This window comes from Gobius niger (assembly GCF_951799975.1).
Source record: "Gobius niger genome assembly, chromosome: 2".
In the NCBI taxonomy this organism is placed as follows: domain Eukaryota; kingdom Metazoa; phylum Chordata; class Actinopteri; order Gobiiformes; family Gobiidae; genus Gobius; species Gobius niger.
The window spans coordinates 33,495,793-33,518,743 of NC_136853.1; the positions used below are offsets into that span (position 1 = coordinate 33,495,793).

General features: G+C 38.8%; 1 protein-coding gene across 3 annotated transcripts; it reads right to left on the bottom strand.

Moving 5' to 3' along the window:
• Positions 1-15,067: 15,067 nt before the first annotated feature.
• On the bottom strand, positions 15,068-22,835 carry tspan11 (tetraspanin 11). Of its 3 annotated transcripts, none has more exons than XR_013794253.1 (9): positions 22,751-22,835; positions 22,043-22,150; positions 21,363-21,554; positions 20,448-20,522; positions 19,049-19,153; positions 18,769-18,927; positions 18,583-18,669; positions 17,180-17,309; positions 15,305-15,433 (listed from the first exon to the last, which is right to left on the bottom strand). XR_013794253.1 is itself a non-coding variant. In XM_079582790.1 (8 exons), exons 2-8 carry the CDS (start codon positions 22,127-22,129, stop codon positions 15,374-15,376), a joined length of 765 nt encoding a protein of 254 aa, XP_079438916.1. In that variant the 5' UTR covers positions 22,130-22,150; positions 22,751-22,835; the 3' UTR covers positions 15,068-15,373. The 3 variants fall into 3 exon arrangements, 1 of the variants encoding a protein (XP_079438916.1); XR_013794254.1 differs by having other exon boundaries at positions 22,660-22,803; XM_079582790.1 differs by lacking the exon at positions 17,180-17,309 and having other exon boundaries at positions 15,068-15,433.
• Positions 22,836-22,951: the final 116 nt, after the last annotated feature.

Below are 22,951 nucleotides of genomic sequence, written 5' to 3' on the forward strand. Positions count from 1 at the left end.
GGACGTTCCTACATGACAACGATCCAAAGCCCAAGGCCATGTTGACCTCTCATTGGCTGCAGCAGGATAAAGTGAAGGCTCTGGAGAGGCCATCTCAGTCTTCAGACCTCAATATTTTTGAGCCACTCTGATGAGATCTCAAACGTGCAGTTCTTGCAGGACAGCCCAGGAATTTACAGGATCTGGAGGCTTTCTGCCAAACAAAATCACCACCTTTACCATCAGGGAAATAAAGAGGACCATCAACAGCTACCACAAAAGAATTCAAGCTATATTGAACTATTAAGAACTGGGGTATGTAAACTTTTGGGTCAGGGTCATTTTTGTAGTTTCTTTTGTCATTATGATCTTAAAAGAGTAAACTCATAATTGGCTTTGCACAACTACTAACTATGAGTGAAAAAATACATATTGTGCTATCATTCATATTCTCTGAAAAATGGCCAAAAAGATCTAACATTCTGCCAGGGAATGTAAACTTTTGAGCACAACTGTATATATATATACATCACATTCAAGCTGCTCCTGTCAGGATGAACTCGTCACTCGGAGGCGCCTCTGCTGTCACTTACATCAGCTAGCTTCAGAGAGCCCCATAATTAAACAACTTGAGCTCTGGTAATTGCCCCACACTGCCCTAATTATCCTATTCTCAGGGAGATTACAGGCTACAGAGTGAAAGAGCGACCGCAAGAAGCCCTCCTTGTCCGGTTGAAAGGGAAAGAACTTACAGCGCTATGATTGTCAGAGCTTTAACACAACTGAAATAGTGAAATATAAGAAATATCCCATCGCTCTAAATGTAAACAAACAAAGGCCAAATGAGCTGTTTTGATGAAATTCCTAATTGGAAAACAACTGGTAAAATAATCATTGCTTGGGTTGGCCCACCCAACCCTGATGTAAAAAAATAAAATAAAAATGTCTTATGTTCGTAATTATGCATTATTCTAAGTGAATTCATTCAATCTTGTGCAAATTGCTGGCCTGCAAGAAGATTAAATGCTGTTCACACTGATTTTTCACACATTTTGAGTTTGCCAGTTGGTTACACTCGATTGTGTCCGTCAGCTTAAGAGCCCATCTTACACAGATCGGTGCATCTTGTGTCTGCCTCAGCATTTCCGATACAGAGGGGAACTGTGCTGCCATAAGCATATCATTCCTCTGTCTCACTTTGTTCTTCCCGGAGGATGTACTGACTCAGTGAGGAATCAATGTTTCTCTTCACAAGTCACCACTGTGTCCATTCAGCAGCTGGCCATAGAGGCAGACTCAAAGAGAAGCAATAAGGTGACATCACTACAGAAGTTAGTGTATCTCTGTGAAGGTCGGTTGTTTCATAGCTATGGGAGGCCCCTGGGACCAAAGTAGGCAGGTATTGCCCTTCTGTGCAACACTGCAGGAAGGTTATTGAAAAAGATGTATACCTCACATTACTGTTGAAAATGCAATGTCTGTGTAACTTATTATTTGTGTCGTTTTCAAGCACACATTAATGTACAAGTGCTCATTATATAATTAGAATATCATGACATGAAAAAGTGCATTTATTTCTGTTATTCAACTTAAAATGTGTAACTAATATATGATATAGACTCATTACATGCAAAGTAACATATGTCAAGCCTTTGTTTGTTATAATTTTGATGATTATGGCTTACAGTCCATTTTTAAAATAGTCTAATTTTATGAGATTTTTAATTTGGGTTTTTTACAAGCTGAGCCATAATAATCAAAATGATAACAAATAAAAGCTATACATATCTCACTTTGCATGTAATGAGTCTATATCATATATTAGTTTCACAGTTTAAGGTGAATAACAGAAGTAAATGCACTTTTTCATGATATTCTAATCATATGACGAGCACATGTATTTGCTTAATTTATAAAACAGTATTTTCATTATGTTCTGGCATGGCATGTACAGTAATATACTGCATCGAAGTTCTAGGATAAAGACTTTATAGTCAACTCATTTTACAAAAATATCCTGTGTTGAATGACAAAAACCTTACATTTGCAATTTCAAAAGTCAAAACATAGGAGCAAACATTTGAGACAAAATTACATTCCATGATTTTGGAAAGGTCTAAACTTCATGGCTATAGGCTCTATACAGTGAAGCGAGTGAGACCAAGATTTGCTGTTTATCATTATATATATATATCTATACGTGAGGCATAATTGCAGTGTTTGTAATTAGCTAATTACAACCATTTAAACTGCATTTTCTGTCTGTTAATACATTTGCAGACATTACCTCACAATTGCCATTATTTACATGTGGGCTGCAGCACCACAATGGGACATCTGCTGAGTGTTGAGTGAGCGCAAAGGACTCTGATTGATGTCCCACCACAAACCCAGGTCCCGCCGGTGCCATTAGCAGTTAAAGTCTGCATTACTGTCACAGCCGTCATGTTTGATGGAGGGCTGCTTCACCAACTCAGTCATCACTAACCTGCCTGTCCACAAAACAACACAGTTAGTGACAAATGAAATGAACACAGCTCCCTCCAAACTAACACTGACTGAAATCTAACACCTGCCAACTTTAATGCTACCCTCAGCTCTTGTGAAATTGCTCTCATTTCTAGCTCCACACATCAATATCAATATCACCTTTCATTGCTGTAACAGTGGTGTGTTCTTCTAACAATTCACTCAGGATTAATATAAGAGAAGGAGTGTTGAAAATGTTTACATGGTAACACAATATGATAGGATGTCTGCGAGTTCTTGTTTTGGCAGATGCAAGATTTCATTACTTCCTCTTTTCTCCAGGGTGAGTAATGACATTGTGCCTTTTCACAGGTGCAACACGGATAAGATATGAATCACCGCACACAAGTAATTCTGCCGAGGTCATGGAATATATTTACATGTGGTTACCCTAGGTATATAGCAACTACCAAGTCTAAAAGACATGTCCGGGGGTGAAAACTAACTTTCTCTTTGATTGCAGAGATGACTGAATGAGTGTTAAAGGAAAGGAGGAGTGGTGTTTTGTAGTGATCAATCTTTTTTTCTTGGTTGACAAGGATATCAACTAGTAGACCATAAGTTCTGCTAATATTATGGGGTGCTGCATATAATTTGAATAATAACAGAATAATTTGAGCCCAATAATGAATCCTTATTAACTAAATTATTGTCAATACACTGCACTGCTCTTTACCTTTGGAAAAAAAAATAATCACGATTATTTTCCCCATATTGATCGATCTCGATTTTCTATTCTTTTTTTTCTTTTTTTTTTATAAATTAAATACATTTTGCTGATTAATACAATGAGATACATTCAAACCTCAACAAATGCTTTCATGAAGTCTCATTTAACGCATTTAAAGTCTTTCATTGTCTCGTCCAAACTCCCACACTGTGTTCTGTTAGTGCCAAAGAAATGACTGTAAACCTGTCGATTATGAAGTCCCATGACGATTGTTGAGATTGACCGGAGTAGACATTGCCATTTTGATTAAATTTCGATTAATTGCCCATCCCTATCTGTACCCCAGATGTACAGTATGATATTGGCAGCAGGCATCCAGTATGAACATTAAAACAAATGTTTTAAGGCCAATTGTGCGAATACAGTACTTATATATCGGTTTATTGTTTTAGATTTTGTAACCTATAACTTGTTATTTGTACTGATGTGATCTACCCATGTACTAATATTTTAAAGTAGTTAAACATAGTACATTTTAGCATGGAAAGACATTTATTTTTGCAAGTGTAAGATGTCTGTGCAAAAACTTTAAACCAGCCGGTAGCCTTTGATTTGCCAGTTTCCACATCACATTTCATGACCACATCAAATGTCTTGTATATAAGATAAGATAAGATAAGATAAACCTTTATTGATCTCACAAAGGAGAAATTCACTTGTTACAGTCGGCGTTACTTCACAGTCTTATTGTACAGTCTGACAGCAGTGGGGATGAAGGCTTAGATATGTGCTCGTAAATGAAAATGTCATTTGTTTGTTATACTCAAGTAAAGTAACTCTGGACGACTTAAAGCGCTGGTATAACAAGAGCCTATTTGTTCTCACTTTGGTGGGCTCATTCTCCCTACTAATTAGAAACCTAAAGGACAACAGCTTGTTTGTGGAAAAATCATTACATCTAATTAGCCTGGTCCTTTTCCCTCCACACAAAGGAGCTGTTCAGACATTCAAAGAGATTTAATTGCAACAAATATGGCTCTTGTAATAGATTTCAGACGATAATAGGACAATAATGAAATCATTCCAAAACAAAGGAAAAAAATAATTAAAGGTGTAGAAAAGCGTAATCTTTTACTTCGCTTAATTTATAATTTCCAAAATGTACATTATAAATCTGAGGTAAACAGCCAACATCATAACAAATCTCCACAACTTTGCTACTGACAATTTTTTTTGTATCCAAATAGTCCTGCAGCCTCCCTACAGCATTCAGCAAAGAGCGTGTAGTGGACAGCAGTGTCAGTAATGAGAATGGATAGCAGCTTGGATACATTGTTTGGGCTCCATTTATCAGTAGGCAGTGAAGAGTGATGGAGCTCGACCCATGTGCATGCTCAAATTCACAATAGTATTTATTCTCATTTAGATCTGCAGTGACAAGTGCTTCTGCAGGGTATTTTTGAGAGTAAACAACAATGCTACGAAACATTAAGCAAGTTCATCTGTATCACTCAACCAAAGGCATTCAGAAATCGGGGGACTCTGACTGACACTACTGAAAATACTATACTCCCATATTAAAAGTTTCATTGAGAAATTAGATGATGGGTGAATAGTTAGAAAAGGTCTAGTTTTGGTTCTAGTAGATGAATTGGAAAACTCCTGGTGGGTATCCTGCGGAGGTGAAGGGGAAGAGAATGCTGGCTATTACAGTTTTAAAGTGTCAAAGCAGGTAGCTTAAGTGCTTGTTTAATAGTGACAATTATTATAATTTATCATAACACAACGCTATAAGCAGTAGCAATAACCCATAAATTGTTTTCCTTTACCATGGTTGCAAACAGGAAAGTAATACCACTTTTTTTTTTTTAGAAAACAAACATCCATCTTCAGAGCTGGTGCTGGCCCTTCTGGGGCCCTTAGCAAAAATGGGAGGCATATGTTGCAAAGTTGTTCACTGATTCTTTGCTCCAACTCTATGAACTTTATGCAGGTGATGTCACAGTATAGCAATGTAAGTATGATAACAAAGGCAAATGACTGTCAATTCTACAATGTTATGAGTTTTGACAGTTGACAGGTATCTCATAGAATACAAGAATTTGCCAATAATATGTGAAGATGGACAGAGCCGTTTTATCCTATAGGCAAACTATGCAAGGTGCGTAGGGCCCCCGCAGCCACAAGGGGCCCCACATCTCAAACTGCGGTGTTGTTTCCCTGATTAATCAAGGCGTTGTTATGGGCCTTTTTGTCTCAAAGATGAGTTGAATCCACACAGTTCTCATGCGCGAAGTTGCTTACAGTAACTCTGGTTCTCTGAATGAGCTCAGTCTTAAACGAATTAGGCTACTCACAGGCTAGTTCTCAGTGGTCAGACAGAAATAACCGTCAGGTGCAGGTTTCAGTTTGTTTTAAATCAGCGGTTCCCAAACTGTGGGTCAGGGACCAGAGGTGAGAGAATGGGACCATTTGCCATTTACCATTTTAAAAAGTTGGGAAATAGACTAGTAGTAGTCCTAAATCCCAGTCTGACAGTGGCTTAGTGGGTAGTGGTTCTCACACAGAGGGACAGGGCCCAAATTAATTATGTTCCACTTCTGCCCTGCACTACTGCACAGTGGAACTGTTTTTGACCGTAAATGGGTTCGCTCTTCGTCGAATAACCTGTTGCTTAGGGCCCCAGAAGAGCCAGCACCGGCTCTAGATGGATGCTTGTTTTCTAAAAAAAAAAAGTGGTATTACTTTATTTTACAGTACCTTGATACATGGTACCTAACTAAATTTAGTACAATGTAATGTGCTCAACAACAAACAATCTGTAGCAATCTGTAATAACTTAGGTTAAATACAAAATGGAATAACTTGTAATAGTACTTTGTAGGTACATAATGTAATAGGACACGAGAGGGTTAGGGTTAGAGTTATGTCTTATTACATTGTGTACCTACAAACTGCTATTACATATTAATACACTGTGTATTTAAACCATAGGTACAAGTTATTACACATTGTTACAGAATTACTAAATGTAGTTAGGTACAATGTATCAAGGGTACTGTAAAATAAACTGCTACCATTTTTTTTTTAAATTAAAAATATGTTTGTTTAATTCCAAACAGTTTGAGTATGAGCCACACTTGATCCTAGACCGAGGCTGTCTGATTTCCATTGTATTTTCTTGCTTTAGCCCAAGTCTCATAAATGTCATTACAGTGTGTGTAAGCATTAAGCTCTGTGAAGCTGAGGCCCAGTGGTTCTCCAACACAAACCAGGCTTGTTCAACTGCCCCCCTGCTGAAATAGAATAAAGATTGGCAGAGCTGGAGGAAACTGAGAAGTATGGATGAAGAGAAAGAGGGAGGGAGAAAGAGGAAGACACAAAGGCAGACAAACAGAGGCCAGCCAATGTCCACTTTTTCTGATGCAAGTGAGAGCAGTGCAACAGTGGGATCTCCAGTGGGAAAAATATTCACCGTATTATGGAGAAGAGTTGAGCATGCCATCATTAACAATGAAGGGAAGATGGCTGTCGGGGTACACAAAGAAAACACAGAAAGAACCCCCAACAAAGAAAAAAATAGACTTGGGAACAGAGAGAGACAGACAGACAAGAAAGCAACAAAGACTGGGATTAAACTGCATCCCAATTAGAAACGAATGGGACAAGTGCAGGAAAAGACTAAATGAGAAGCACCGATGGGTGGCTGAGATAATCTGCAATAAGAAAATTGAAAAAGATGTAGAAAAGATCAGGAAGGGAGACAAAGAACAAGCACACAGTGGTGATCAAAAAGGCAATGGCCACAAAGAAATTAATTAATGACTTAGAGAGGGAACAATGGAGAATAGACAATGGGAACTTAAGTGGGAGGCGTCCAGGCACAATGGCACAGTGTGAAACATCTAGTATGACTTGATAAGACATGTCGTTGCCACCTTGTACGCCTCACCCCCCACTCTAACCATCTGCGCCATTCAAATACAGTGATCTGTCCATTAAACAGTCAGAGTCGGAAAGAACACACAACAGTAGTACTAGTCATGTGACATAAACTGGATGTACAGCTATCGATAAAAGGGGGGCCCGGGTCAATGACATCACCAAAGGTCCGACAGTGGAGCAAGTGGCTCTTGTGAGGTGCATGTACAATATTGTCCCATGCTTTTAGAGTAACTCAGATTAGAGTAACTTGTATTTTCATTCCATTGATTTAGGCGCTCATACTTTGTGCTGAATATAAGCATAAACAATATAAATGTATGCTTTTATTTAAGTTTTTGTCCCAGTAGAAATAAGAAAACTTTTGCTAACAAAGTGGGTAAGTCCAGTACTGGCTGTATACAGTATCCTGTCCTTTTTTAGCTTGGGCCGGTATCTAAATAGCTTGTGCCGTCTTTGATGAAGTAGGCTGTCATGATGTCAGCCTGCACTGGCCTGCTGCTCACCTGGGACCTACCTCACTCAGGAACAAGCTCCAAGTGGCAAGAAAAATGAGCGGCTAGCGCGGCTTCTTCACCTGCTACATCACCGCTGTATCCTCAATCTAAATCCAAATCCAACCATTAAAAGCTCTTATATTTTCTAACTCATATCGCACGCACTTCTTCTCCTCCCTGTCGCCCACTCCTCCCCCCTTCTGCTTACTGGCTGTCAGCAGGTTAAAAAATGGCTCGGCACAAGCCAGGGAGAAACAATTACTCATAGAGCAAGCTGTATAGACATTAGAAGCACTGTGCTCCTCTGCGATCTCGGGGCCATGTGTTTCTAATTAAATGGTGCATTGGAGGAATTATCAAAGCTTAGGGGTTGCATAATGAGCACTGGCAGAAATCTGTGACACCATTAGTCTCAGGGGCTTCCAGTGGTTATAACAAATAACAAATATTTGCTCAATGGCTATAAGAATAAAAGCAAATTGAGTAGGAGTCTTGAAGCATCTTGTTTTACATATAGTTCAACTATCAATGCTTGGGACAGGCACAAAGAAGTAACTTGTTTACCATAATAAATCCTTTTCGTAGTCCCTTTGGGGGTAATTCAAGTGTTAATGGGATGATTGGGGGGTCTTTCATCTCCCGCAGGGTCTCTGGCCAGAAAATCACAATTGCAACTTTCCCTGCACCGGATCGGAGGTGCAATACACACTAATGGAATCATGAAGAATAAGCTAACAGGCTAACGGGCAAAGCTAACTGCGGGCTAGCGTCACTTTAGCAGTATTTAGAGCCAAGTTTGAGTGGAAATCTCCATTGTGTAATTGGGTTGTGGCACAATGTACAATATCCCTCTCTCCCTTTGTCTTTTCTGTCAGCGTAGTATTTACTCTCACGGACAATTAATAACAAAGAAAACGCAACATGCTACGACACCTGCAGTGGTGCTTATGGCCTCTAGGGGCATGAGATACTTAGTTCTGCTTTAAGGCTGTATGGGCTAAATGATGAAAAAGCAAAAATAATATAAAAAAGATTGTGATCATTTAACAAATTACGATCAATAACATTTTAGAAACCATTGCTAAACTAATACAATATTATTTCAGAACACCGAGATCTACAGGGCCACCGAATTGTGACTTTTCATTAAATTAAACTAAAAAAAAAGAAGATAAACAAACAAAATTGAGAATAGGCACACCACTGAGACCTTAATAAACACAAAATATTATCTTAGTTTTTAGTTTGTTTTTTTGTTTTTTCCAAGCCCATCTCAACTTTAACTTTCCCTTGCGGTGAGTGACTTGCTCTTTCCATTCATAAGTCCAGTGGTATGTTCAGATTTCTGTGCCTCTCCTAACACCTCCCTTGTTCTTGTGTGATCACACCACACCATTTGGCCAGAGACGGCTGGACATGGCGGATCTCTCTCACCAAATGGAGGAGGCATGTTGGTCCTCATACACGGAGATGCACACGCCTGTCACACGCTTTGGCCGGCTTTCCGCAAAACATCACACATGAGACTGCTATAGCACACACACACACACACGCACACGCTTAAGGCCTGGTCTCCATGGTGATGGCTATAATGCCTGTGTTGAACTTGCCCCCTGCATCTGTTTCTGTGTTTGTTCCTTGGGTAATTACTTATTCATAACCACTTGACTATTTTATTTTTCCCCACACGCAGAATTCTCCGAGCGCCGCAAATGAGCATAATAAATATTGCGGCTACAGTTCAACATAGCAAGCAATTTCAACTGGGGGAAGAGAGGGCCTTGTTAAAACTGCAGCTCGCATGTTACTGTGGATTGCTGATTATGATTGGAATTATTCCCCGGATTCACTTTTAATCATTGCAATGCAGGCATAAGCAGACAGTTCAGGGTTCAGGCAAGAAGGATGGATTGAAAGGGAAAGTGAGCGTGTACTTGGTAAAAAAATTACTTTTAGATCAACAAGGCCATCTGGTGGTGAAAAGGCGAAGTGGTAGAATGATCAGTGATTCTTAAACATTTCATATCAAGTAAAAAAAAGCTTACCATGTTAGATAACAGGACTATACCAGGCCTAAACTAGGACTAGAGTAGTTCTAAACAAAGGCCAACAAAAGGATGAAAAACAAAAGTTTCTCTAAATGACTGAAAATCACTGAAACATTGTCTGAATTATTTTACTTTGTTAAAAGTTAAAAATAAACCTATTAACTAAAGCTGAATGTTGAAAAGGTTAAGAAGCAATTCCTGTTGTTATTTCATGCTCTGAAAAAGTATATTACAAGTGAAATCAGTACTCAAGATTTGAAAAGTAACATTTTTAGTGCGAAAAACGAGATGATGCATCTCATGGGGCTGATCCTCCAATAAATATGTCCATATAATGCAAGCCACGATTATTTAGACATGAGTTGATCGATGAAAGAATTTTTTACTACTGCTAATTTAAGCAAATAAGTTTCATATGGGGCGCATGTCTCTTCCAAACAAAAGTAAATACAAAAGGGCAGTCAGGTCCATGTATACAAGGAAGACGCCAGGGGTAATGTGAGGCATGTGTGTTGTAGACAGTGTGAACTCAGATCTGGAGAAGGAAAAGAGGTGTCTGGATATATTTAAAAAGTCGTTCAAAGCTTCTCAAAGCACACAAACACACATGGCCATGGAGCTGTGGTCAAAGCATTTTTGGAATGTTAAAAACATCTTAATCATATTTCAACAGTCTGAATAGCAGTTCAAGTTCAAAATGTTAATAATACATCTACGTAAAAAAAAAAAAATCTAAGTTACTGTACTTTTCATACTGAAAATACCATCTAGAAGCAAAGTTTTAAGTTGGCAATGCTGAGCAGGACTAAGTAACTCTTGAGGCCAAAAGCACCACTGCAGATGTCGTAGCATGTTGCAGTTTTGTACTCATTAATTATCCGTGAGAGTAAATACTACGATGGCAGAAAAGACAAAGGGAGAAAGGGATATTGTACATCCAATTACACAATGGAGATATTTTTTTTTAACTCAAATTTGGCTATAAACACTGTTTAAGTGGCGCTAGCCTGCAGTGAGCTTTGCCCGGTAGCCTGTTAGCTTCTTCTTTGTGATTCCATTAGTGTGTATTGGTGGCTCCGACCCACCACAATTGCAGGAAAGTTGCAATTGTGGTTTTCTGGCCAGAGACACCAGGGTGAGATGAAAGACCTCCCAATCAGCCCATCAACAGTTGTATTACCCCAAGAGGGACAACGAAAAGGATTTATTAAGGTAAACAAGTTACATAGTGCTGCTTTAAGAGAAAAAATGAGTGTGGTATAACAGACATATTACTGATTTTGTTCAGGTCATTATAAGATATAATCAATATCAATGAATCTATCGGTTTGTAATTATTCATTTGTATTTTAACTTCTATTTTTCAGGGGAGTGTAACTGTTAAACTCCACACAACCGCTGCACCGTCATACCTTATTATGAAGTTGCATGCTAATAACTCTCATTTGCACATATATACCGTAAAGTGTTGTTTGGTTTTATTGGAGAAAAGAAAATTAATCTAAAATGCCTTGTAAGAGACCTTACCGTCCAGTCTTTTATTGCTGCATGAAATAAATGTTTTACTGCCTTGTAATGAATGTTTGGGTGCAATTATTGTCTGTATCCTTAAGGACATACTGTACTCTGTGTCTCTTATGTTTTATTGACCATTTGATGAAGGGCGTGCACAAGCTTTACGGAAAACAAATTATTTATAGCCTTATTTTCTTTGTCGACATTCAGGACAATATTATAAGCAAGTCAAGGTCATTGTCATGCTCCACCCAATCCCATGTCATCAATCTCAGAGGAAGACGCAAAACTTCCTCTTGTGCAAGTTATTTCTGTATCACACACACATTCTTTTGGCATAAACAAGCTCAACTTTGGAGTCATTGCAAGCTTTCTGTTGTGGTAACCTTCAGTCATCAGAGCAAATAAAGCAAGAATAATAATTTATATATATATATATATATATATATATATATATATATATATATATATATATATATATATAAAGAATACAATAATAACACATCTGGGTAAGCTCTATAAAGCTCAAGAATTTGGTAACTCCCCTTTTTCAGACTCTTTCCTGATCAATTCATAAATCTAACTAGACACAGAACACAGGACCTGCCAACCAGGTTGACCTATCCCTTGTTGTCATATTGTCCCTCCTTTCTATTTGATTTTTCAGGATTTTTGACATAGTGACTCATTTCCTAGTTATCCAGAATGTTGTTGATTTCTGGAGATTTTTTATTATTATTTGTATTATTGAAGAGTTTAGTGGTGCTAGGCTAATGCTTGGCTAGCGCATGTCTATGGTAGCTAGTAGCCTGCATTAAAAACCTCTTCAAAATCATCGGGTAGACCTCCAAACGTTGCCATATCTGTTTTGTAGAAAGCTCCTTTGTTAATTCCTCGTGTAGTAATGCCGACCGCAGGTAAACACTGTAGATCCGGTAACCTCGCAGATCACTCCGCCACTGCGTAGCTTACAACCAGGAAGCTGATGCTGCTCAAATATAAGTTCTTTAAATGCAAAATGGTTATATTTCAAAAATGACTCAGTCAACACAGACATTTATATGGGTAGTCTGGTGTTATAAGTGATTTGCCTGTGCACTGTGCTTGGGTCAGACTGTTTTTAATGCAGGCTACTAGTTACCATGGACATGCGCTAGCTTAGCACTAGCCTAGCACCACTAAACTCTTCAAATATAAGGACTGCATGAATTAAAAAAAGAAAATACCTCCAGAAATCAACAACACTCTGGAAAACTAGGAAATTAGGCCCTATGTCAAAAATCCTGAAATATCCCTTTAAATCATTTTTGATTGTAACATGTAAACAAGTTTCTAACAAGTTTCTAACTCTTAACTAAAATCATTGTCACTAATCCTGCGATGCAAAGACACATAATTAATACCCCCAAATAAATATGGTCCATGAAAATTCTGTAAACACCACTGGCCTATATAAATCATAGCTTAACGGCATTCCACAATCTAGCTGGCAACCCTCGCCACATATAAGCAACACAACATTTATCACATTGAAAACAAACCAACTTCTCTGCCCCACCACTCAAGTCAGACCACACTGTAAGCAGGCCTAACCACAACCCACAAATTACAACTACAGATGTATTCAGTGCCAAGAAAGAAACAAAACAATGGTGGGACAAACCTCGGTTGATTAGGCATTCTACTGTATGAAGTATTTAAACAATTTGATACTGGTCTACAACAGATGTAGCCTACAACATTGACACTATTTATACAGCAGCCTTGCCTCCATCACCTGCGCAGTAGGGCTATGCATTCAGATCCCAAAATCAAACCATCTGTTAAAGATCTATCAATGCACTCATCAATTTGAAGCTCATCATCATTATACAACAGAAGGATTTTTGACCTGGGGGCTCCACAGACACTTTCTCACATTGAGTTTTCATCCACGCACTTTCCCACGGTGAAGACCCACCCACATCTACAACAAAAATACACAAAGCCCAGTCCAGGATTGAGATTACATTCTGGTGTTCGTATGAGGAAGAGTCTCATTTGGATTATAAACACGGATGCAGTACTGCTTGAAACAGTTTGTGTAGTCCATCTAAAACCGGACTTGTCGAGTAAGATTTCAATAGCACACAGTTGCCTTATAATTTGTTTGCAATATTCCTTTGCAAGAAAGAAGCGTGGACCTTCAACGGTAACAAAATGCTACATTCATTCAAGCAATGCAGGTGAAATACAGCCCATAACATCATTACGGAGAGAAGAAAGCAAACCGCCGAATCTCTGCGAATTGGGCTGCACCTTCTTGATAATTTTTAGAAATGACGATTGCTTTTGACTTCCCAAAAAAGCTCATGTGATTACCAATCATTTATATCAGCTACCTACACATATGCTTCAATATTCATAATGTAAGTGATATTTCAAACATAAATGATCATAATTTAAAAAGTTCAGATACAATGCATTTCACTTTGCTTTGCTTTTATCAATACTAAAAAGTAAAGTGTGGGTTGGCTCTTTGAATGGCATTGAAAGATACACAGAAAAGTGCTTTGTGCTGCTATTGTGTAATACATCTGCACTGCACCTGGCCATACCAAAGCTTTTTTTTTTCATGCTGTTTGCATTAAACACATCTGAGGTTGGCTGTGTGTTTATATCCAATCTTTTCTCCATCCCTTTGATGAAACATGCACCGTTTCTGAATGGGGCTTCAGGTGAGTCGAATTGTGTTATTGTGTTTTCAAGCTAATGTAAACCCGTTGAAAGATGCCATTAAGCTGACTTCAGGCAATATTCACTGTGCACTGACAAAGCCTCACATACTATTGAGTTGTTTCTGCATTTAGTGAGTATAAAAACGAGTAAATGACCTAGATATGTTCTGCAGTGAGTGCCAGTGTGAAAGCTTGTACCATTGGCCATCTACACAAAGCCCTTCACCACAAACAGTATGAGGAGAAGCTCCCGGCTCCAGCTGTTCCTAATTCTCTCAGAGGGGTCTCTCCCATGGTGTGGCCAGGAAACCGCATGCTAATGTACCCAAAAGTGCATTTGTTATGTCAGTTTTAGGCAGTACAGTGGTCACATGGACGACTGCAGGAAATGAAAGTCCTAAGGCAAAGGCACTGGTGCAATATACTGGAAAGCAATGAGGCCAAAAAGTTGAAAAACATCCATGGCCTCATTCTCAACGAGTAGCAATGATAAATGACAGTGAAACACCAAAGGGGCTTTTGAAGAATGTGAGATAAATTAAAAGAAAGCATGAAAGAAAAGGAAAGTTTAAAAACAGCTAAGATTTTGCTACCCAATTCTCTTAAGTTTGGCCATTTTTGTGATGTTTATAGTTTCAACATACGCAGAAGAAGGTAAACCATTTTAAACTGTTGCCGTGCCAACCATGTTATGTCAATGGGAAATGAGTGAAACTGCTAAAAAATACAATTTTCTGCCAAACATTTCTTCATTACTGCTTCACTGAAATAAAATGATAATTATGCAACCAATGAACTTGCAACTGATCCATCTAAACAAGTCATATGCAGTGTAAAATATCTTAAAATATTCAACATAAATATATGAAAGGCCAGTCAAATAATATTGGTATGTTGTACAAACTTACCAAGGGATTCTAAACCAGGATTAACTCACGTTCTTGTGATAGAATCTGGAGAAACTGAAGTATTTACAAAATGTAATCTCAGGCTCCCTCTAGTGGGAAAAGGGTCTAACTACCAATAAAGTGTCAATAATAAAATAAGTTACAAAGTGATGTATATGAGCAATTTGTCTTGCATTAGGGGATTTTGACTATTTGACTATAAAAGAACAACAAATGGAAAGATGCGTTAAATACATGAATATATCTACTGTTTATTCAGGCACGATTATAAGTAGTACTCGTTAATTTGACAATATCACTGATATTGCAATACAGGCACATATGGTAACATTTACCTCTTCTAAAGTCGAATATGTGATAAAAAAAACAGCCGTTCATTTAAGTGCATTTCTTTTTCTGCTGTAACCATGCATAATATAGGCAGCACTGAAGCTCAAAGCAGCTTAGACCAAACTATTAATCGTGAATACAGCTCATCCGCCCCTCGGGATTTGGAATATGTGCAAAATGTTCCCAAGTAATGTCCAACCAAGAGTTATCAGTGTTCCATTGTATGTTGTCCTTTCAGTCAATAAGGGTCCATCTTGATCCTTTTGTACAAGCAGCAGGTCAGCACCATCCCACAAATCTGAAACAGGAAGTTGTAAGTCAAAGAGAGCCTTTCGGTTACTATCTGACTCATCCGGCTACACAAAGCAAGGCTAAGCTTTGAAGATGAAAAGTTACTCTCTTTTTTTTATTCCAGTACTGACGAGCATAGGGAGAAAGTGTCTGAGCTGCTGCATTAGCCAAGGGTGCAATAAAGAGTGGAGTCAAAAGCTAAAAATATAACATTCCTAACAATTAAACATAAATTCCATAATAAAGTGTGTGGAGGGTTATTGAACTGAGCCCTTTGGATGCCAGATCTGATGTCGAGTGTGCAGATTCAAATGCTCTCTGAAAACACGATTGAGTGAGCCAGTGCTATATGTATCGACTTATCACCACTTATCCTGAGGCCATTTTCCTTTCTTCTACCAACACCACCCACAAGGCCATGTATACCTTGCTGGACAGAGCAAAGATGTAGGCTATAATAATATTTTAACCTGATGCGTGCGCCTCATTTTAATAATATGAAAAAATAGATGTATAATAATAACAATAATATTAATAATAATAATGCGGAAAACAGAAGACATGATAATGATTTGCTTATACAAATAATGGTCCATCAAATCTGTCAAACATGCACAAGACAGTCTCCAGCAAAGTAGTTCAGATCTAAAGATTGGTCTTGGCGCTGTCATACAGTCATCTAGTCCTTAAAGCAGCTGGAACATTAAACTGTATCAAAACCTTATTGTTTTCTGTCCTATCAACTAGCCACTAAAAACTGAACATTAAGTCTAGTACATTTCCGTCAATACGCCTGTTATCAAGGATGTCGTAAAAATAAAGAAACACCAATCTGAAATAAAATACACTGAAACAATAGAAGACTTCATAGCCACGCTCCGTTATATTTAACCTCTTAAGCCCCACTTTAACCAAATGGATTTGCTCCAGTTCAGCTTTACACAAATCTAAAAGGTTACAGCCTATAGGCCAGTGTAATGCCTCATTTGAAAGCTAAGACATACAAAACTCATTTAAATGGATCTTTCACTTTTTCCCCAAATTTTTGTCCTTTTTTCGCCCCATTTTTGTCACTTTTTCATTGCTTGTATGTCACATTTTTGTCGCTCTTGCATTTTCATCCTGGTTTTTGTCTCATTTTTGTCGCCATTTTGTCACATTGTTCAAGAAGATTTTAGATTTGGGTAAAGCCGAACTGAAGAAAATGCGCTCGGTTCAGGTGGGGGAGGTTTAAAATCGCACCAGCAGAGCTCTCATGTCCTTCGATCAAAAGGTCCTGGACGTGCCCAGGTCCCGGTACCAACAGTGGGGCGATCGTTCCTTTGCTGTTGCCCTCAGTCCCCGTGTTCTTACAGGCCTGTCCCTTTTAAGTCCAGGTTAAAGACTCATCTCTTTGAACTGGCTTTTAACACCTAGAACTCACTGAATTATGTCTAGGATGTAGTAACTATGTGTTTTTAAAGCATTTTGGTCTTCCTTTGTGTCGTCGTAAAGTGAAATTTACTTCGTTTGATTGATTGCTTGCTTGCTGACTTACTTTAATCTTTTTTTTTAAGGGACAATATACACAGACATGAAGCTCATAGAGACAGAGAAGTAATGAACCAGATTGCGAAGATGGTTAATTAATGAAGCCATTCCAAGCCATAAACATACAAAAACAGGCACCGGCATTTGCAGCACCTTTAGGCACAGTCATCAGGTGCACAGCAATCAAGACAAATACATGCAAATAATTTCAATTCCACAATACCATCTGATCTTGTTAGTCGAGCCGATTAAACCACAAAGTAGCGTATAGATAATTATAAAGTACTGAAGTCCTCTTCCTCTTCTTTATATAGTAGATAGATAAAACAGGCTGTCAACACTGCCCCTGCCAACTACAGTCACACCACACAAACCAAAGTAAGGACAGACAAGGTAATGCACCATGGAGTTAGTTTGAAACACAATGACATGTAGAATTTAAATAGTGGCACGTCACAATGACTGGACAATTCTATGTTATTACATGAAATGCAGGCAAGAAATTTGGACAAAGTGTTTTTTTGTAAGTGCTAATTAAGGACTAACAATAAGGGATAAACTTCAGGAGAGGCCCCAATCCTGTACCGGTTGTTCTAGTATTGGAAGGGTCCTTAAATCTGACTAATCACACTTGTGAAATTGGCTAATAATCACGACTGCGGTACATTTTTCTCTAATAATAATAATTATATTCATCATTAATACTTGGCCAACATAAAACATTCAACATTTCAGTAACTAAATATTCACTGTGTCATAATTCTATGAGAAAAGCCCAAGAGCTTCGAACAGGGATCTCCAACCAGCAGCTTTCCAGCGCTTTCTGGGTCACTCGTCCAAGTCTTTCAACATTTCTACACACGCTTGATAAGTCTTTTAGATACATTGTCTTTGAACACTTTGAATAGAATCTGCAAACCTTTGGGTACATAAAGTGGAGTTTAAGGACAAAATGAAAGTCATTTTCACTGAAGTAGCATAATTAGACAAGCCTCTTTGATGCATAAGTACAGTAGCTCTCTGTCCCTTTTGTTACACAAAAGTACCTCATCAGGTGAAAAGGTTGGAGACCCCGGCTTACAATATGTAGCTAATGCAAGTGCTTTGTCTATCAGGTATCAGGTAATGTGCTCAGATACAGGAGTGTGTTTGGTCAAAACATATATGATGCGATAAATTTGTAATTAATTCATGATTAATGCACTAATTATTTTTGTTGAAAAAAACGTTGAAAAAGACCTAATCTAATCATCAAGCATTTTAACTGATTGTGAATTAGCACGCTACTTGCTGTTAACATTACTATGACAGTAAAGCTCTGCTTCCTGAAAGTTGTAAAAAACAATTAAGATCTTAGAATTTAGATGTAATAAACATGCTAGGAAAAAGTGAGAACCAAAACTTAACTTAAATTTGATTTACTTTCTTTGTTTGTAAACCAAAAATTTAAAATTAGAGTACACGGCTTTCAATGACTGACTGATTATTGATTATAGCTTCACAAATAGAAAAACTAAAGTCTGAAAGGCATTGCCACTAATACATTGTTGAATATGAACGTCACAGGTTTAATTTTGGAATATTCTATGTAATAAAAATTCAACCTGTAATAGTACTATTACTTACCTGCAGACAAGCCACTCCAATCCCCACAGCTCCAATGATCAATAAATGATCTGCAAGAAACTTCTCCAGCTTTGTTATGCAACCACCCTGCAGTGGGATCAAAGCAGAGGAATAAGAATACCATAATGAATCATTTACATTACACTGCTGAAAGTCATAATAAGTAATCCTACAATAATGACCCACCTCCACTTTGTAGATATTGGAGGGGTGATCTCTCTTTCCACAGAATAAGGTGATAGTCTTGCAGCAGCTGTCAGGCACCACTCTTCCCTCTGAATGATGTGATTGTATGTAAACACTTTGCACCCAGTCATGAGAGTTGTTGCTTCCACAGCACTTGAACTGCAACGTAAAATTACAAAGTTCGATGATTCTTTATGTTACTATAAGAAGAAAACTGGTAAATAATCACATTAAAACATGCAATTGTAATTTCAAGCATAATAGCTGGTCTGGCCCTTACGTCCTGTTGCAGTCGATCCACTGCTAACGTGATGGCGTCCTTATCTCGCTCAGCATAATTTTCAGTCATGGTCTGGTGTAGATGCTGCTTTAACTCTCCACTGAGCTGAAATTATATTTAATAATTAATAACATATTTTTTTTAATTCAAACAAACATGTACCGTATTTTCCGAACTATAAGTCGCTCCTAAGTATAAGTCGCACCCGCCTTGGCAACTATCTGGGCATAGAGGCGTAACTGCACCGTTGACAAGCCTCTCCCGGCAGCCTGTTTTTCAAGCAGCCATTTGTAAACTCGTTCCTCTAGCTGTGGCCATTTAGCTTATAGTTCTGCTTTTCGCCAGTCCCTCACAAGTTTCTCGCTCACTCCAAACTCTACCATTTTTAAATTTTTATTTTTGGGGCGGAACGGTAGTACAGCGGTTAGTGCTCGTGCTTCACAGCTAGAGGGTCTGGGCAGAGCTGGTGCTGGCCCTTGTGGGGCCCTACAGTAGCATCCCAAGATTATTCGACGAAGAGCGAACTCTTTTACGGTCAAAAACAGTTCCACTGTGCAGTAGTGCAGGGAAGAAGTGGAACATAATGACCTCAATTCAGGCCCCGTCCCTCTGTGTGAGAACCACTAAGCCACTGTCAGACTGGGATTTAGGACTACTAGTAGTCTACTTTCCAACTTTTAAAAATGGTAAATGGCAAATGGTCCCATTCTCTTACCTCTGGTCCCTGACCCACAGTTTGGGAACCGCTGATTTAAAACAACTGAAACCTGCACCTGACGTTTTTTTCTGTCTGACCACTGAGAATTAGCCTGTGAGTAGCCCAATTCGTTCAGGGAAACAACACCGTAGTTTGACTGAGATGCGAGGCCCTTGTGGCTACACAACTTGCATAGTTTGCCTATAGGAAAAAACGGCTCTGGGTCCGGGTTTGATTCCCACCAGGAACGGGGCCTTTCTGTGTGGAGTTTGCATGTTCTCCCTGTGTCTGCGTAGGTTTCCTCCGGGTACTCCGGTTTCCCCTACCACTAAAAACATGTACAATAGGTGAATCCTCCAGCCTGGTGTTTCTGACCACCAGCCTGGCTGCACATGATGGAGATGGGTCCCCGAGCGCCGGCCCACGCTGGCAGCTCACTGCTCCTACAGGTCGCCCCAGCGCCATTGAGGATGGGTCAAATGCAGAGAATGAATTTCCCTACGAGGATTAATAAAGCATACCTAACCTTAACCTTAACCTTAATATATACAGTAAGTCACACCTGAGTATAAGTCACACCCCAAGCCAAACTATGAAAAAATGTGCGACTTGTTGTCCGGAAAATATGGTACTTGTTTGTTTATAATTGTTGTTTTAATTGTTTCTTATATCGAAGTTATTTGTTTATACAAGAATATTTACCCTTTGGTAGTAGACATAAGCCAATACTCCAGCCACAAGCTCAATTAGGAATATCAGCAGCAGAAAGAAGAAATACTGTTTTAAAAGACAAAAATACACAAATGATCACATTCACAGTTTAAGATATACTTTATTAATCTCTGTAGAGGAATGATGTCTAAACAGCAATTACATCATCAGCATATTTACCAAATGCCACAAGCCTACAACCACTCTCAAGTATCAGAATAAAAGACATTCCTTTAAAGTAGCGAGCTGCCCACACACAACGCTAACTAAACTGCACGCAAAACCCACGGCTGACATCTCATTATTTTTATATTCACAGATCTATAAATATGACACAGTTTTGTTTGATATTCAAACAAAAATTGACTTCAGCCACCTCCTCACTCTCTTGCAGCACCTATGTGTTCTCTGACTCTATCCATCAACAGGGGGTGGATAGAGCTAGAAATAGAGCTGCAGTAGCGCCTGCCTCTCCCACAGGCCTCTGTCTCAGTAAAATAATGAGGACAGTGAGCGCCTTGTCAGGGCCATTTGTCAGGATCCAGCAATGATCCATCGAGCAGAGGTGATGAGATCCATGTTAAAATGTTTAGAAAGACAGCAAAGAGAGTGAAACCTTTGGAAAACGTCTGCCTGGTCACTCAACACAATCAATAATTTACTACTTCCACAAGAGCGTCCATACTGCTCATCGATTTTAACTGATATTAGAGGATTTATTATCTTTCTCTTTCTTTTTGCAGAAAAACCTGACAGAGGAAATATCTCTAGTGAAACCTCAGCTCGCATAATAAAGCAATCACATGCTTCTGAACAGATATGGTTTAGAAGAGAGGAGTTATTGTATTATTAATATGCAACCTTTTTTTAATGAAGGACAAATCAGAAAACATAATGTGTGCTTACTGTAGAGAGGCAGCTCTTTTGTTCACGGATCACAGCGCAACAGCCCAAGAAGCCGGTGAGCACAACCAGGCTGCCTGCCAGGATCAGAATATACGCTGAGACTGCAAAAGTACTGGACGCCAGCAGACTCAGGTAATCACTCTTCTCAACCAGAGTCCAAACTCCCACTCCCAGAACAGCCACTCCCCCCAACTGAAAGACACATTTAGTGAGATAATTTTAAAAAGGCAAAGAAATATGTGACAGTGTTATGGCTGCATGAGGCACATTCAGGTGCAGCTGTGTGGTCTTAAAGGGCAGGCGGAAAAGCAGTAAAATCAGAGGTCAAGTCAGGGCAGCCTAGTTCAAACAAAAGTGGACAGGATTCCAGGGTGTTGTCCACATCTATTCTTTTATCACTTTCACAGATGGGCAAATAGGAAATGCCTCAAAGTGCCTCCTACTTCCTCCCACCCTTTTCCTTTAAAAGCTTGAAACACCATGGGGATTCAGATGTTTTCAAATTCAGAGAAGCGCTGTCTTAAAGTGCACTATTATTTTAAGAAGAAAAACTGGTTTGACACTGCCAAAGTTGTTCACCCCACCTTTTTTATTCATTGCCTCCAGACAGACAAAAATATATCAAGAATGCATCATTTTTATTTTATTTTTTCCAAGAGTGCTTATTCATTGCCTCTTACCCAGAAGAGAAAGTTGAAGACAAAAAGCAGGTACTTGAGGCACACTGTTAGCCAATCCGCTTGGTCATCTTTGTAACCCGCCGACATGTTGATTTATTCACTGCAGCTCTGAAATAGAACATTTATGTATGTTATTATTAACTAACATCGTCTTAACATAGTCGTTCTGTGCAGGCTCGTGTGGCATTTTAGCTGTGGTTGCATGAAAGTAAGCCAGGAAGTAGCCTAGTTTGTCATAGAAGATGCTTTATTTGACTAGAATATTATTAAAATGATTATATGGTGATAAAGGCAACTGTTTGGCTAACTTTGCAACAATACACAACTGAACCACACTCTTAAATGCTCTAAACAGCCATTTTGTGACGGATTTTCATTCCATTATAACTCAGCGTCGATGCCAAAATTGAGGACTAAAGAGGGGTAAAACACCTAAAACGATGTATTCACTCATCATTAACGATTTGATTAAAGGAAGACGGTCTTATATGTCTAATAATAGTCTGTAAAAGCCGCGATGTTTTGAACAGGTGGCAGAGAAAACTATGAAAAACACCTCCCCCCCCACCTGCTTAACCCAACCTCGCGTGTAAAGTTTACGCTCGACTGTACTGTACCTGTCTGCAGTGTCAAACTCCACAGTACATGATTGTTGGGCAAAATAGCTTCGCACAACAGTTAGTCTATCCGTCAAAATCCTCAACGTACCAGATAAACATCGATGCGTCCAGCTAGTGGTCCAGCCAAGCTATCTTGGTTTAGCTGCTGCTGTCCAGATGCAGGTTAGTGCGCATGACGCGTTCACGTACAACGCGAGAGTCAGAAATCCAAAAATCACATCTTAAAGCATAATAAGTAATTCAATCGCACATATTTAATTATAACACTTTTGAAGTCAATTAATTATAT

Excerpts from the sequence above, each read along its gene's own strand:
- tspan11 (XM_079582790.1), bottom strand. The coding sequence starts at position 22,129 with ATGTCGGCGGGTTACAAAGATGACCAAGCGGATTGGCTAACAGTGTGC. Across the intron at positions 20,523-21,362 it reads AAAAGAGCTGCCTCTCTACA|TATTTCTTCTTTCTGCTGCT; the intron begins GTAAGCACACAT and ends CTTTTAAAACAG. Across the intron at positions 15,434-18,582 it reads TTGGAGTGGCTTGTCTGCAG|ATTTGTGGGATGGTGCTGAC; the intron begins GTAAGTAATAGT and ends TTCCTGTTTCAG.